The 15,958-nt window shown below is 44.0% G+C and overlaps 1 protein-coding gene across 1 annotated transcript in view; it reads right to left on the bottom strand.

Annotated features, from left to right (window-relative positions):
• The window catches only part of LOC308300330 (uncharacterized protein), a gene marked incomplete at its 3' end in the record, with an annotated part of 102,961 nt that overhangs the window by 21,111 nt on the left and 65,892 nt on the right, over nt 1-15,958 (bottom strand). Inside the window, exons 30-36 of the mRNA XM_080744146.1 lie at nt 12,047-12,115; nt 11,534-11,561; nt 11,402-11,425; nt 11,144-11,218; nt 10,447-10,586; nt 7,317-7,409; nt 970-1,081 (exon numbers count right to left, since the gene is read on the bottom strand). Of these exons, the coding sequence (XP_080600272.1) occupies nt 970-1,081; nt 7,317-7,409; nt 10,447-10,586; nt 11,144-11,218; nt 11,402-11,425; nt 11,534-11,561; nt 12,047-12,115 (541 nt within the window). The remainder of the gene's footprint in view (nt 1-969; nt 1,082-7,316; nt 7,410-10,446; nt 10,587-11,143; nt 11,219-11,401; nt 11,426-11,533; nt 11,562-12,046; nt 12,116-15,958) is intronic.

Raw genomic sequence — 15,958 nt, 5'->3', positions numbered from 1 at the left:
GTGGTGACTGTCAAGGAAAACACTTGGGTCAGACGGGAGACACGCGGGCTCTTGATTTTGGAAAACAGAATTTCAAAGTACAAACAAATATGGATTCACATTTACTAAATTCTAGCTCTCTTATATTTCATTGCAAACAAGCAAGCCAGTTGGTAATGTTATAAAACATAACATAAGATACCAAGTACAAGTCAAGTTTGATTGAATGTAGGACTAGAAATACCTTGCATGATAGAAGGTGTTTGCCGTATAGAACTCGGACGTACAATACCTTAAGTCAAAGGTGTTAGCCGTGGAACGCGGAGGTATAGCTATTTAACACAGCTATCATGTGGAAATCATGAATGAATTAATTAATTATTTAAATTGCTATATCAACATGTACTGTAATTGTCTGAAATGTCTATTGATTTGGCACTCTATAAATATCCTGTTGTATGTAAATGAATAGATTATTCATTCACAAAAAAAAAGGATGGAATGTGGTAGAAATATTTCTAGAGTAACAAATATGTGTATATGTAGTCTAAATCTCTCACAAGGCTACTTACTCATGTAGATGTACCTGCAGCTGTCAATCTAACAGCTGAGTTCTCTCCCCCACTACTTCACTCTGTCGGCATAATCTGTACTGTGTGTAACTATTTCTATGTTGCTTTATCTTTAGAACATAACCTTATAAGACCATGTTAACATGTTAGAATAGCATATTGGACTATAAGAGCTGTATGGTAATGGTACTAGAGAGGCTTGTGCCCGGAGGGGCTGACAGGAGAGGCCAGGAGGCCTGCTCCTCAAAGGATCTGTACTGCTGTTACTCTGTTCAACTTTTTGCCTCTTTGATAAATAAACCTTTGTCAATTCTTCAAACCCTTCATCCTTTTTGAACATTAATTAATTTCTATCACAATATGAGTTAAAAACACTATGAGAAAATTTAAATTTGATGTCAAAATTACCACTTCTTACCAGATTTGGCAGACTGGTGGTCAGGTGTCTGTGTCTGTGAGGGTCTCTTAGCAACCGAAGGTGTTGTTGACTGTCCCTTAGCAACCGTGGGTGTTGTTGACTGTGATGGTCCCTTAGAAACCGGGGGTGTTGTTGACTGTGAGGGTCCCTTAGAAACCGGGGGTGTTGTTGTCTTAGCAACCGGGGGTGTTGTTGACTGTCCCTTAGCAACCGGGGGTGTTGTTGACTGTCCCTTAGCAACCGAGGGTGTTGTTGACTGTCCCTTAGCAACCGGGGGTGTTGTTGACTGTCCCTTAGCAACCGGGGGTGTTGTTGACTGTCCCTTAGCAACCGGGGGTGTTGTTGACTGTCCCTTAGCAACTGGGGGTGTTGTTGACTGTCCCTTAGAAACCGGGGGTGTTGTTGACTGTCCCTTAGCAACCGGGGGTGTTGTTGACTGTCCCTTAGCAACCGGGGGTGTTGTTGACTGTCCCTTAGCAACTGGGGGTGTTGTTGACTGTCCCTTAGAAACCAGGGGTGTTGTTGTCTTAGCAACCGGGGGTGTTGTTGAGGGTCTCTTAGCAACCGGGGGTGTTGTTGACAGTCCCTTAGCAACCACGGGTGTTGTTGACTGTCCCTTAGCAACTGGGGGTGTTGTTGACTGTCCCTTAGAAACCGGGGTTGTTGTTGTCTTAGCAACCGGGGGTGTTGTTGAGGGTATCATAGCAACCACGGGTGTTGTTGACTGTCCCTTAGCAACCGGGGGTGTTGTTGAGGGTCTCTTAGCAACCGGGGGTGTTGTTGACTGTACCTTAGCAACCGCAGGTGTTGTTGACTGTGAGGGTCTCTTAGCAACGGGGGGTGTTGTTGACTGTCCCTTAGCAACTGGGGGTGTTGTTGACTGTCCCTTAGCAACCGGGGGTGTTGTTGACTGTGAGGGTCCCTTAGAAACCGCGGGTGTTGTTGACTGTGCCTTAGCAACTGGGGGTGTTGTTGACTGTGAGGGTCCCTTAGCAACTGGGGGTGTTGACGACTGTCCCGCAACCGGGGGTGTTGTTGACTGTCCCTTAGCAACCAGGGGTGTTGTTGACTGTCCCTTAGCAACCATGGGTGTTGTTGACTGTCCCTTAGCAACCAGGGGTGTTGTTGACTGTCCCTTAGCAACCAGGGGTGTTGTTGACTGTCCCTTAGCAACCGGGGGTGTTGTTGACTGTCCCTTAGCAACCGGGGGTGTTGTTGACTGTCCCTTAGCAACCATGGGTGTTGTTGACTGTCCCTTAGCAACCAGGGGTGTTGTTGACTGTCCCTTAGCAACCAGGGGTGTTGTTGACTGTCCCTTAGAAACCGCGGGTGTTGTTGACTGTGAGGGTCCCTTAGCAACCAGGGGTGTTGTTGACTGTCCCTTAGCAACTGGGGGTGTTGTTGACTGTCCCTTAGAAACCGGGGGTGTTGTTGTCTTAGCAACCGGGGGTGTTGTTGAGGGTATCTTAGAAACCGGGGGTGTTGTTGACTGTCCCTTAGCAACCGGGGGTGTTGTTGACTGTCCCTTAGCAACCGGGGGTGTTGTTGACTGTCCCTTAGCAACTGGGGGTGTTGTTGACTGTCCCTTAGAAACCAGGGGTGTTGTTGTCTTAGCAACCGGGGGTGTTGTTGAGGGTCTCTTAGCAACCGGGGGTGTTGTTGACAGTCCCTTAGCAACCACGGGTGTTGTTGACTGTCCCTTAGCAACTGGGGGTGTTGTTGACTGTCCCTTAGAAACCGGGGTTGTTGTTGTCTTAGCAACCGGGGGTGTTGTTGAGGGTATCATAGCAACCACGGGTGTTGTTGACTGTCCCTTAGCAACCGGGGGTGTTGTTGAGGGTCTCTTAGCAACCGGGGGTGTTGTTGACTGTACCTTAGCAACCGCAGGTGTTGTTGACTGTGAGGGTCTCTTAGCAACGGGGGGTGTTGTTGACTGTCCCTTAGCAACTGGGGGTGTTGTTGACTGTCCCTTAGCAACCGGGGGTGTTGTTGACTGTGAGGGTCCCTTAGAAACCGCGGGTGTTGTTGACTGTGCCTTAGCAACTGGGGGTGTTGTTGACTGTGAGGGTCCCTTAGCAACTGGGGGTGTTGACGACTGTCCCGCAACCGGGGGTGTTGTTGACTGTCCCTTAGCAACCAGGGGTGTTGTTGACTGTCCCTTAGCAACCATGGGTGTTGTTGACTGTCCCTTAGCAACCAGGGGTGTTGTTGACTGTCCCTTAGCAACCAGGGGTGTTGTTGACTGTCCCTTAGCAACCAGGGGTGTTGTTGACTGTCCCTTAGCAACCGGGGGTGTTGTTGACTGTCCCTTAGCAACCGGGGGTGTTGTTGACTGTCCCTTAGCAACCATGGGTGTTGTTGACTGTCCCTTAGCAACCAGGGGTGTTGTTGACTGTCCCTTAGCAACCAGGGGTGTTGTTGACTGTCCCTTAGAAACCGCGGGTGTTGTTGACTGTGAGGGTCCCTTAGCAACCAGGGGTGTTGTTGACTGTCCCTTAGCAACTGGGGGTGTTGTTGACTGTCCCTTAGAAACCGGGGGTGTTGTTGTCTTAGCAACCGGGGGTGTTGTTGAGGGTATCTTAGCAACCAGGGGTGTTGTTGAGGGTCCCTTAGCAACCACGGGTGTTGTTGACTGTCCCTTAGCAACCGCAGGTGTTGTTGACAGCGAGGGTATCTTAGCAACTGGGGGTGTTGTTGACTGTCCCTTGGCAACCGGGGGTGTTGTTGACTGTCCCTTAGCAACTGGGGGTGTTGTTGACTGTCCCTTAGCAACCGGGGGTGTTGCTGACTGTCCCTTAGCAACAGGGGGTGTTGTTGACTGTGAGGGTCCCTTAGCAACCGGGGGTGTTGTTGACTGTCCCTTAGCAACCAGGGGTGTTGTTGACTGTCCCTTAGCAACCAGGGATGTTGTTGACTGTCCCTTAGCAACCGAGGGTGTTGTTGACTGTCCCTTAGCAACCGGGGGTGTTGTTGACTGTCCCTTAGCAACCGGGGGGGTTGTTGACTGTCCCTTAGCAACCGGGGGTGTTGTTGACTGTCCCTTAGCAACCAGGGGTGTTGTTGACTGTCCCTTAGCAACCAGGGGTGTTGTTGACTGTCCCTTAGCAACCGGGGGTGTTGTTGACTGTCCCTTAGAAACCGCGGGTGTTGTTGACTGTGAGGGTCCCTTAGCAACCAGGGGTGTTGTTGACTGTCCCTTAGCAACTGGGGGTGTTGTTGACTGTCCCTTAGAAACCGGGGGTGTTGTTGTCTTAGCAACCGGGGGTGTTGTTGAGGGTATCTTAGCAACCAGGGGTGTTGTTGAGGGTCCCTTAGCAACCACGGGTGTTGTTGACTGTCCCTTAGCAACCGCAGGTGTTGTTGACTGCGAGGGTATCTTAGCAACTGGGGGTGTTGTTGACTGTCCCTTAGCAACCGGGGGTGTTGTTGACTGTCCCTTAGCAACTGGGGGTGTTGTTGACTGTCCCTTAGCAACCGGGGGTGTTGCTGACTGTCCCTTAGCAACAGGGGGTGTTGTTGACTGTGAGGGTCCCTTAGCAACCGGGGGTGTTGTTGACTGTCCCTTAGCAACCAGGGGTGTTGTTGACTGTCCCTTAGCAACCAGGGGTGTTGTTGACTGTGATGAACCCTGAATAGCTGGATTATAAATGCATTATTCAATTATTATAATGCATCAACTATGAGCATATCTTTCTTTCTTGAGATTTTTAGAGGAACATTTTATGATAATTGAGCATTATATGAGCCTATAAGCATTATAAAACAAATATTGCGTCTATGATGCATTATAGAAAGCGAAACCAATTGTTTTTTCTCACCCAGCTGAGGAGATGGGAGACGGTCCTGAAGCTCGTCAAGCGTGACCACCATGTTTGGAACTATGTACATACACACAAAAAACAACATATCATAACAAAACAGAACATGTCATAATAAAACCATAGGCCGTAAAAAATATGGACGGTGGGACCTCAGCTTCAGCCTATTCCTTTTGATCACCTGTAACAATAATTATGTGGATGTACGACTTGTATAAATGTATGAGTTGATCAAATAAAGTAAACTAAACTAAACATTGGTTTCTATCTGAGCAAAAATTTAGCTTTTTTTGCCCTTGTATGGGTGTCCACCATAATTGTATTAATGGCACCAAAGGAATGCTATTGGCTGCCAGCGGTAACGTGCAACCGTAGGGATACTTGGGACATTGTCTTGAGCCGAAAATAAAGCACACAAAGAAGAATCATCACAAGCCCCTCCTACAGCTTACCCTGCTTTAACATCAAATATAACATAAATTTGACCTTATTTTCACAAAACCCAAATCATGGTGATTGAAACAAGGCTTTAAACTAGTGACAGGAACCATAAAGTATTTATGACAATGTTTATTAAGGTAAGACAATCCAATGTCCGGGGGAAATGAATGGAATCCTATGGAGAACATGTTGCTTCTTGTGCCAGAACAGCGCAACTAGCGGCCAATCATAGGAACTTTCCGTGTTTGCTTCATTTTAAATCCAAACAACTGAATTCCTGAATAAAACACACATTATTTAGCTATTGAAGTGTTAGATTACACACTGGGTGCGTTTATATGCACAGATGTATTCCACTTATATTCGGAATGACTGCTCATTCAGAATAGAAATGCTCATATAAACGTTTAGGAATGGCCATTCTGGTCTGACCCGAATGAATTTTCATTCTGGTCTGAAGAGGTGGTTTATGCTGTTTCAATCGGGATACATTTGTCATATAAACGCTCCATTCGGAATGAACTGCTGTCTGAACTGCCCCCCCCCCCCCCTTCTCCGACCTGAAGTAGGCCTACTTTGCGCATGCCCAAAGTTCTATTCCGAATGAATCCTTTGGTCATGTAAACGACAGTGGAATGAGGGATACTTGTATTCAGGTCCCATGTAAACGTTTGGGTATGAAGCTCTATTCGGAATAAGTTAATTCTGAATGCCATTCTGAATGTGCATATAAACGCACCCCTGCTGAGTGTGGTTGATTAAACAATGATTTTTTGGGGTAAAAGTAATCTGAGTAAATGTAATCCGAGATTTCCTGAATTTCTTTGCGATAGTATTTTCTTTCCCTCAGAACAGGAAAATGACAATCGAGGCCATCAGTGCTTTTGTAACGGCCGTGTTTTAAACATGAATGTGAATTGGAGATACATTAACGTGAATTAGGAGATAAATACACTTTTGTGAATCTCCTAACACTGGCTTGTATTGGGCAAACGGGTCACATGATTTCCCGTTGCATTTTGGGAATTGGAGTGTTTCTCTTCAGCCGCGGCTGCCTCGTACAGTAAGCTACAGTTTGATATAAAACATTAACCGACTCATCACACACGTCTGTGTTTGACGTGTGGGCGCGTCATGGGCATAAAACCACTGACCTTCAAGTTGCCAGTCTTTGCCGATGTACTGGTCAAGAATCTTGCAGACTGTTAAAGAATCATTAAAGAACATTTAGCTTTAGTACAGAACAGTGGGGAGGAGGTGGGCCCCACACTGACAAGCCTGATATCATTTGATGGAAAGGCCAATACTCACCGTTCCAATAGTCTGCACTGAGCATGGCAAAAAGACTGCTTGGGAGCTCAATTATCTGGATGGATGGATGGATGGAAGGATGGATGGATGGATGGATGGATGGATGGAAGGATGGATGGATGGATGGATGGATGGATGGATGGATGGATGGATGGAAGGATGGATGGATGGATGGATGGATGGAAGGATGGATGGATGGATGGATGGATGGATGGATGGATGGATGGATGGAAGGATGGATGGATGGATGGATGGATGGATGGATGGAAGGAAGGAAGGAAGGACAATTACATTTATGTTTGGCTATGACACAACCTAAATACAGTATATACGAAGAAATGACTGACATTAGACACTTTATACTTTATAAAAGAACATTGATAGTGGAAATAGCCGATCTACAAGCTCACAACGCGTCTGTAGATCTGCTATTTCCACTATTTTTGAAAATGTTATGGGAAAATATATGAACAGTTATGACAAAAATAATTGTGATTATGTCAAATAATTGCGCAGTGTGTTCATGTTTAGGGGCAGCATAGCTGAATGTTTAGGGAGCCCGCCTGGGGAACCAGAGCCCCTGATTGTCCCTGGTTCGATTCCAGGCCAGGGTAGCAATATCAATGGGTGTGCCTGAGCAAGTCTCTTAACCCCTAATTGCTCACACGCTCCTTGTGGGCAGCGAATCAGCTGGGTGGGGCTGAAAATACTGAATTTTTTCCCCTCGGGAGGAAGTAGGTAACTATTATTATTATTATTATTATTATTTCATGTTACCTTGAGCACCATGTGTTCAGCTCCCCCAGCCTTCTCCTGCTGCCAGGCCAACGACGTCAGGACCCCTTCAGCCACAAACACATTCTGCTGCATCTAGAAACACAACCATGTCAGGACCCCTTCACTTAGAAACACAGCCATGTCAGGACCCCTTCACTTAGAAACACAACCATGTCAGGACCCCTTCACTTAGAAACACAGCCATGTCAGGACCCCTTCACTTAGAAACACAACCATGTCAGGACCCCTTCACTTAGAAACACAACCATGTCAGGACCCCTTCACTTAGAAACACAGCCATGTCAGGACCCCTTCACTTAGAAACACAGCCATGTCAGGACCCCTTCACTTAGAAACACAACCATGTCAGGACCCCTTCACTTAGAAACACAACCATGTCAGGACCCCTTCACTTAGAAACACAGCCATGTCAGGACCCCTTCACTTAGAAACACAGCCATGTCAGGACCCCTTCACTTAGAAACACAACCATGTCAGGACCCCTTCACTTAGAAACACAACCAGGTCAGGACCCCTTCACTTAGAAACACAGCCATGTCAGGACCCCTTCACTTAGAAACACAGCCATGTCAGGACCCCTTCATCTAGAAACACAGCCATGTCAGGACCCCTTCACTTAGAAACACAACCATGTCAGGACCCCTTCACTTAGAAACACAACCATGTCAGGACCCCTTCACTTAGAAACACAGCCATGTCAGGACCCCTTCACTTAGAAACACAGCCATGTCAGGACCCCTTCACTTAGAAACACAGCCATGTCAGGACCCCTTCACTTAGAAACACAACCATGTCAGGACCCCTTCACTTAGAAACACAACCATGTCAGGACCCCTTCACTTAGAAACACAACCATGTCAGGACCCCTTCACTTAGAAACACAACCATGTCAGGACCCCTTCACTTAGAAACACAGCCATGTCAGGACCCCTTCACTTAGAAACACAGCCATGTCAGGACCCCTTCACTTAGAAACACAACCATGTCAGGACCCCTTCACTTAGAAACACAACCATGTCAGGACCCCTTCACTTAGAAACACAGCCATGTCAGGACCCCTTCACTTAGAAACACAGCCATGTCAGGACCCCTTCATCTAGAAACACAGCCATGTCAGGACCCCTTCACTTAGAAACACAACCATGTCAGGACCCCTTCACTTAGAAACACAACCATGTCAGGACCCCTTCACTTAGAAACACAGCCATGTCAGGACCCCTTCACTTAGAAACACAGCCATGTCAGGACCCCTTCACTTAGAAACACAGCCATGTCAGGACCCCTTCACTTAGAAACACAGCCATGTCAGGACCCCTTCACTTAGAAACACAACCATGTCAGGACCCCTTCACTTAGAAACACAACCATGTCAGGACCCCTTCACTTAGAAACACAACCATGTCAGGACCCCTTCACTTAGAAACACAACCATGTCAGGACCCCTTCACTTAGAAACACAGCCATGTCAGGACCCCTTCACTTAGAAACACAGCCATGTCAGGACCCCTTCACTTAGAAACACAACCATGTCAGGACCCCTTCACTTAGAAACACAGCCATGTCAGGACCCCTTCACTTAGAAACACAGCCATGTCAGGACCCCTTCATCTAGAAACAAACAACGATGTCAGGACCCCTTCAGCCACAAACACATGCTGCTGCATCTAGAGTAGTGGTGTAATATAGTAACTGAATCGAAAGATCGTTTTTGATTTGCAATGATCTATATTGTATCGTATCGTTTTGCAATGCAAATAATCAATTGTATGGAAACTAAGTTTGTGCCTTTTATTTAGCAATTTTAAGAGGGAAAATTAAAAAGAGGGGTCTAATTACTTTTCCATTCCATATAGCTAATCTTGGTCTATCGATATGTGTAATCTCTGTGTTCATGTCAATGTGCGGCTTTGTCCATGTGTTGTAATTAGGGGTGTAACGATATATTTTAATAGTGATTCGATACATATCACGGTACATGGTTGACGATTTAAAATCAATATATTAACTATTTAGCAAAGCAATTCAATCTGTGTGAAAAGTGTGGATAGTGGAGGTTTTTAAGGGTTTTAAGGCAAATACATGAACATTGTATTTGAACGCATATGGACAAACCTGCACCTTGACTTGAACACAGAGATTACACACATTTATCGATAGAGCAGTGTAGCTATATGGAAAGGAAAAGTAATTAAACCCCTGCTTTTAAATTTTCTTCTTAAAAATGCTAAATACAATGCACAAGTAGATACAATCGATTATTTGCACTGCCGATTCGATGCGATACAAAGTCAAACGATGCGATTCGATTTGAACTGTTTTCATTTCGATATACTTAGATATTTCGATGCAGTTACTATATCATTACATCCCTAGTTGTAATATAATGTCCATGTGTTTGCTAAAGAATCACAGTGTTTACTTTAATAATTGATTTTTCACATAAAAAACCTACTCTATCGACACGTTTCACACAGATTTAATGTATTTGCTAAATAGTTACTATATCGATTTTAAATCATTGTTCAAATGTATCGTTACACCCCTAACCTAGAGCAAATACCAAATCAAAGACAAATACCATGGTATTATTTCCCCACTATGATGACAATGTGTGAGTCAAGGAAATTCCTTCTTACAAAAGCACGTGTGAGGTCTCGCTGAAGTTGCTCTTTTCCTAAAAATGTCCTGCAAATGTATTTTTTTCCACAGGTTTCTTTCCTTGTTTTGCCTTTCTAATTTTGATGGAGAAACCCAGGATTTCCTGGGGGTCCCCAGCAGGGCTATAACTCTGAGAGTGTATAAATGGGACAGAATCGTTTCCATTTGTACCCTGCAGGGATCCTTGAATGAGTTCCAAGAGGTCCCCAGCAAAATGAGTTAATACCAAAATCAGTTAAATCACTTTGGCCCTAATATATACAATGGCTATTAAAAAATAAATAAATATATCTTGAAAATGTTTTAATAGCCTTGTCATTTTTATCAACACAAATCTTGTATGGGGTCCTTGGCACAATATGTTTTCAGATGGGGGTCCGTGGCCAAATCCACATTAATTTAGGGGTCCTTTGAGAACCACCGACCACCCCAGATGAAACCAACGACTCACCAGGGTCTCTTGCATGTGTATTGGATGACAAACATGGGTTATGAGCTGGGAGGCCAGGAAGGTACGGTGGCAGGCGCTGCAAACGCACACAGCTTCACTGTCACCCTGTCGGCTGACACACGTCACAATATGAAGAAGACCTGTTGACACACGTCACAATATGAAGACATGTTGACACACGTCACAATATGAAGACCTGTTGACACACGTCACAATATGAAGACCTGCTTTGAGTGATTTTCGGCCAAAATCTGTAGGAGCAGTGTCCAAAAATGTGTTTGAAAAAATCGGCCTGATGGTGGCGCTAAATGGGACAGATCCAAGTTGATGACATGACTTTAGACATACTGTGTAGTGTGTACCGATTTGTGTGATTTTCGGGCAAAATCTTTAGGAGCAGTGTCCAAAAATGTGTTTAGCAAGAATCGACCTCACGGCGGCGCTAGAAGAGGGCCATGTGAGATATGAGCAGGGCAAAAGTGTGACGTGACGTGACGTGACGTGACGGACAGACTGATAGGACAGCCGGTGGAGGTTTTGATAGTAACTGTGACCGTGACTGTGACGGTCGCTAAATTGTGTAAATCGGCTAAATTGTTATATCATATTGGCACAGAATTGGGTGCATCCCTACTTAAATGACATCATATCACATAGCTGTCTGTAGTGGTTATAGCGATAATGCAGCCCAACTCACCGATGACTGGTTCTGCCCGCTTCTTGTTCTTCATGTACGTTAGCATCACTTTACACATGTAAATACCGGAGAGCACTAAGATGAAAGAAAGCTTAGATTAAGATTCATTTAAAGTTTACAGTCAATGACGAAATAATTACATAATTATGACATAATCACTCCTCGTCCTCCACTGTTACAGGGGTCACTATGAAACGCCTCTGATAACCCAACATATAAAACAAGTAATATGTAATAAACAAAAACAATGACTCATACCTGGTTCATTCTTCAGTTCATCTGCTGTGATTGTATTACAGAGGGTTAAGAAAAAACAAGATGCATTAATGTCACATGTGGTGAACATTAACAACACACCATGAGATAACAGGGTAAAATATACTGTAGTACCTTCTGTTACGAAGATTGTCTTCATTTTCTGTGGACAGACAGACAGACAGACAGACAGACAGACGCACACACATGTTTTTGAGTGGGGTATACAGTTAGTAAAATTGTATGGACTTTACTGTATTTTACGTGTTTCTTTTTCTGTATGTGTTCCATCTCTTCCCTACTATTCCTTTTTAGAACACAGAGGCTTCCCGAAGGGTTCCCAGTTAGATCCCGGGCTCCCCCAGATTTAGTGTAGAAAAGTCCTTGTGCAAGACTCTGAACCCCTAGTTGCTCCTGGTAAGCAGGTTGGTGCCTAGCATGGTTTCCTCTGCCATCGGTGTATGAATGTGTGCGTGAATGTAATGCACAATCTCTGTAAAGCGCCTTGGATAAAGGCACTATATAAATGCAACATTTACCATTTGCATTATCAAGATGTCACCCACTTTAAACTGTGATGTTACAGTGATATGGGTGGGTGGATGAGATCATTTCATTCATATTCCAACATGTGTAAATATTTCTCACCTGCTTGTGCTTCAACCCCTGAACGTGAGCACAGTATTCCTTTGGGTTCTCCACTGTCCAGTTGCACACCTCAAAATAAATTCATATCAGCATCATCTTTAGTCTACTGGCTTGTCTTCCATTAATGTACTTTATAGAATTATAGAAAGAGGCAAGTACAGTGTGATTGGTTGGTTGATTGATTGGATACTTTAGTCGGTAGCTGTACTGACAGAGTACAGCATCTTAAATGGGCCTGGGGCCAGTTGCACCACCAGAACGTAAGTTCTGCCCTAAGTTAGGGAGTAAAGTCCTTACTAGAGGCGTAGTAACTACTAGTTAGTTTGTAACTAAGTGAGTTACTAACAGGTGTTGCACCACGACTGCTTAAGGCATAACGTAACTAGTAATGCGTAGACTGTTCCTAAAGTAATGTATAGTCGAATAAAATGACGTCATAGCTCCCGAATCCAATGAAAACGAACTGTTTCTAGTAAGGAAGCAAAGCTTGTATCGTCTTTTGTCAACAGAGAGCTCTGTCTCTCCACTGGCATGTGCAGTACAGTACACAAGTCACTGATATGCGTGCACAGGGCGAGCGCATCCCTGCGCACTGCCCTGCAAACGGATTGTATCACAAATTATATTGGCCTCATAAATTTTTCCCCGTTGTGAAGTAACGCAGGGCAACGCATATTTGGAGACACAGGGGAAGAGAGCGCACCGTTCAATTCGCTGTTGTACTGTATAGTGGTTGAAAAGTACTCAAATGAATTAAAAAAGTATCAATCCTGCTACTCTATTAATAGCAGACACATCGTGAGCTTGTAGATCGGCTATTTTCAAATGGCCGAAATGTATATAGGGCTTAATGTATGTTTTAAACAGATGGGTCGTTTCATTGTTGAATTAATTAAATGGCCGATATAATGCTGTCTGCCACGTTAGTAGTGTAGTTGCTCTACTCCCATAGTGATAGGTTACTTAGTAAGGACTTTACACCAGCCTAAAGGCTGGTGTAAATATTTAGTAGTTACTTAGAGATAGGTTAGAGTGGTGCAACACCTGACATTTTAGTAATGCGTAAGTCTTGACTTACCATTTACCATTTACGTTACAACTAGGCTACGTTTGAACTTAGTGTGAGGTGGTGCAACCCCGCCCAGGGGCCAGTTGCACCACCAGAACGTAAGTTCTGCCCTAAGTTAGGGAGTAAAGTCCTTACTAGAGGCTTAGTAACTACTAGTTAGTTTGTAACTAAGTGAGTTACTAACAGGTGTTGCACCACGACTTCTTAAGGCATAACGTAACTAGTAATGCGTAGACTGTTCCTAAAGTAATGTATAGTCGCATAAAATGACGTCATAGCTCCCGAATCCAATGAAAGCGAACTGTTTCTAGTACGGAAATAAAGCTTGTATCGTCTTTTGTCAACAGAGACCTCCGTCTCTCCACTGGCATGTGCAGTACAGTACACAAGTCACTGACATGCGCGCACAGGGCGAGCGCATCCCTGCGCAGCGCACTGCCCTGCAAACGGATTGTATCCCCCGTTGTGAAGTAACGCACATAGAGCAACGCATATTTGGAGACACAGGGGAAGAGAGCGCACCGTTCAATTCGCTGTTGTGCTGTATGCAGTGGTTGAAAAGTACTCAAATGAATTAAAACAGTATCAATCCTGCAATATAGAAATACTCTATTAATAGCAGACACATCGTGAGATTGTAGATCGGCTATTTTCAAATGGCCGAAATAAAGGCTATATAGGGCTTAATGTATGTTTTAAACAGATGGGTCGTTTCATTGTTGAATTAATTAAATAGCCGATATAATGCTGTCTGCCACGTTAGTAGTGAAGTTGCTCTACTCCCATAGAGATAGGTTACTTAGTAAAGACAATAGTGCTGCCCAAGGGGTGGTGTAAATATTTAGTTGTTACTTAGAGATACGTAAGAACTAATTTGTGTGGTGCAACACCTGACATTTTAGTAATGCGATTAAGCCATTTACGTTACAACTACACACTAAAAAATGTTGGGTTGTTTCATCAACCCAACCATTGAGTTATAAAATGTTTAATACATTCTGGGTTGTTTGTTGGGTTGTTTGGTTATTTTATGCAAACCCAACACTATTCTTTTAACCCAACCATGGTGTTATTAAATATTTGACCCATTATGGATTATTTATAGCAGAGGTCTTCAACGTTTTCAGGCCGGGGACCCCCAAACTGACCCCCTACCACCTTGTAGAGTGTGAGGGGGGGGGGGGGGGGGGGTGTCGGGGCTACGACATATTTTTTATTTTAAACATGTACAAGTTACAGCGAGCAGGGTGGGCCGTACCACTACCATTTCTAAACATACTTATTAACTGAGAACCAATGTCAATAATATCAACAATCTGTCAATGGTAATCATGTGTTCAAGCTATTCAAAATAGATAGAATCATGATTTATTTTTTAACATAAATGTGAAAAACAACATTTTTTGAAATCTTATTATTATTATTATTATTATTATTTTTACCAATAATTTCGTGGACCCCCTGCAGTACCTCCGCGGACCCCCTGTTGAAGACCCCTGATTTATAGTACAAATAATTCCTCTGTTGGGTTCTTCTTATTATAACCATGATTATAACTCTATGGTTGGGTTGGGGGTGGTTCCGTGAACCCTGCTTTTGAAGGAATGACGTCACTGCGTATACTGACGTGCTTGCGTCACTGAATTTCAAAGCCTGCGAGTAACTGTCCACAACATCCAGAGGAGAAGAGAAAACTTATCGTCGCTGAGGCACATTAAATTAAAAGGTTTGTGCACACTTTTATACCTTCATAGCGACGTCATATTGTCTGTGATCAGGAAGTCTATTTCCACGTTATTTTATCGAGGCTTGTTTGTTGTTGTTGTTCTGTGTAACATGCTGTGTTGCTAGCGTGGACCAGAGCTAACGTTACCACGGGCAGTAGTAATCCAACGTTAAATATGTTGGCTAAACATGATTCGACTGCAGTCTGTTCGGCATGTTTATGCAGTAAAATGTCCTTATAGCAGCATTTTCGCCGCTCAGTTCATTTTGTTGAGTATGATACAGAGAAGCCTGTTAGCCCAGTGGCTACCAAACTTTAGCTCAAGACCCAAAGAGATTAGAATTGACTGGGACCCAAACGAGCGAAAACAATAGATCTACAAGCTCACAACCGCGTCGTGAATTGACTGGGACCCAAACTAGTGAAAACAACAGATCTACAAGCTCACAACGCGTCGCTTTGTGCAGAGTTGAGAGCTTGTAGATCGGCTATTTTCACTACTCCTTAAACATTTTGTTTTCTGTTTCATGGAATGTCTTCATTTATTCATAACATTATGTACTACTTGGTAGACATAGCAATTAAACACAATGCAGGAAACACATGTAAGGGACCTATTAGAAATGTGTCACAACCCACAAATGGGTCCTGACTCCTGACCCACAGCTTGGGAAACTGTGTTAGCCACCGAAACTACAACATAACAATGTATGGCTGATGTCTCGTTTTACATTTGATTAAAAAAATGCAGATGTTTATACAATAGCCTATTGGTTGATGCTGTGTTTTCTCATGTGTGGTCTGTGGTGTAGATGCAGCCGCAACCTTTTTTGCAAGAACCATTGGTAGCCCATACGTCAAAACAGAAAAGTGCTATCTGATTGTATTAAACGTCATTAAACTCACCATCATTGCTGCTACATGGAAGGCTTGAATTATCCCCTTTGTATCTGCAAAGTGTTTTAGTTTGATAAAAATCCAGCATAGAGATGTTAAGTTATTTTTTACACTAAATTCCGTGCATGTGCTAAGAGGTAGTTGAGAAGCACCCAATTTGTACCACCTGTTCCTAAATTTGACATGCAGGGGGACAATGCTGGAGTGCTAAATATAAAGT

This window comes from Nannobrachium achirus (genome assembly GCF_963921795.1).
Source record: "Nannobrachium achirus genome assembly, chromosome: 16".
In the NCBI taxonomy this organism is placed as follows: domain Eukaryota; kingdom Metazoa; phylum Chordata; class Actinopteri; order Myctophiformes; family Myctophidae; genus Nannobrachium; species Nannobrachium achirus.
This window is presented reverse-complemented; position numbering and strand designations above follow the sequence as displayed.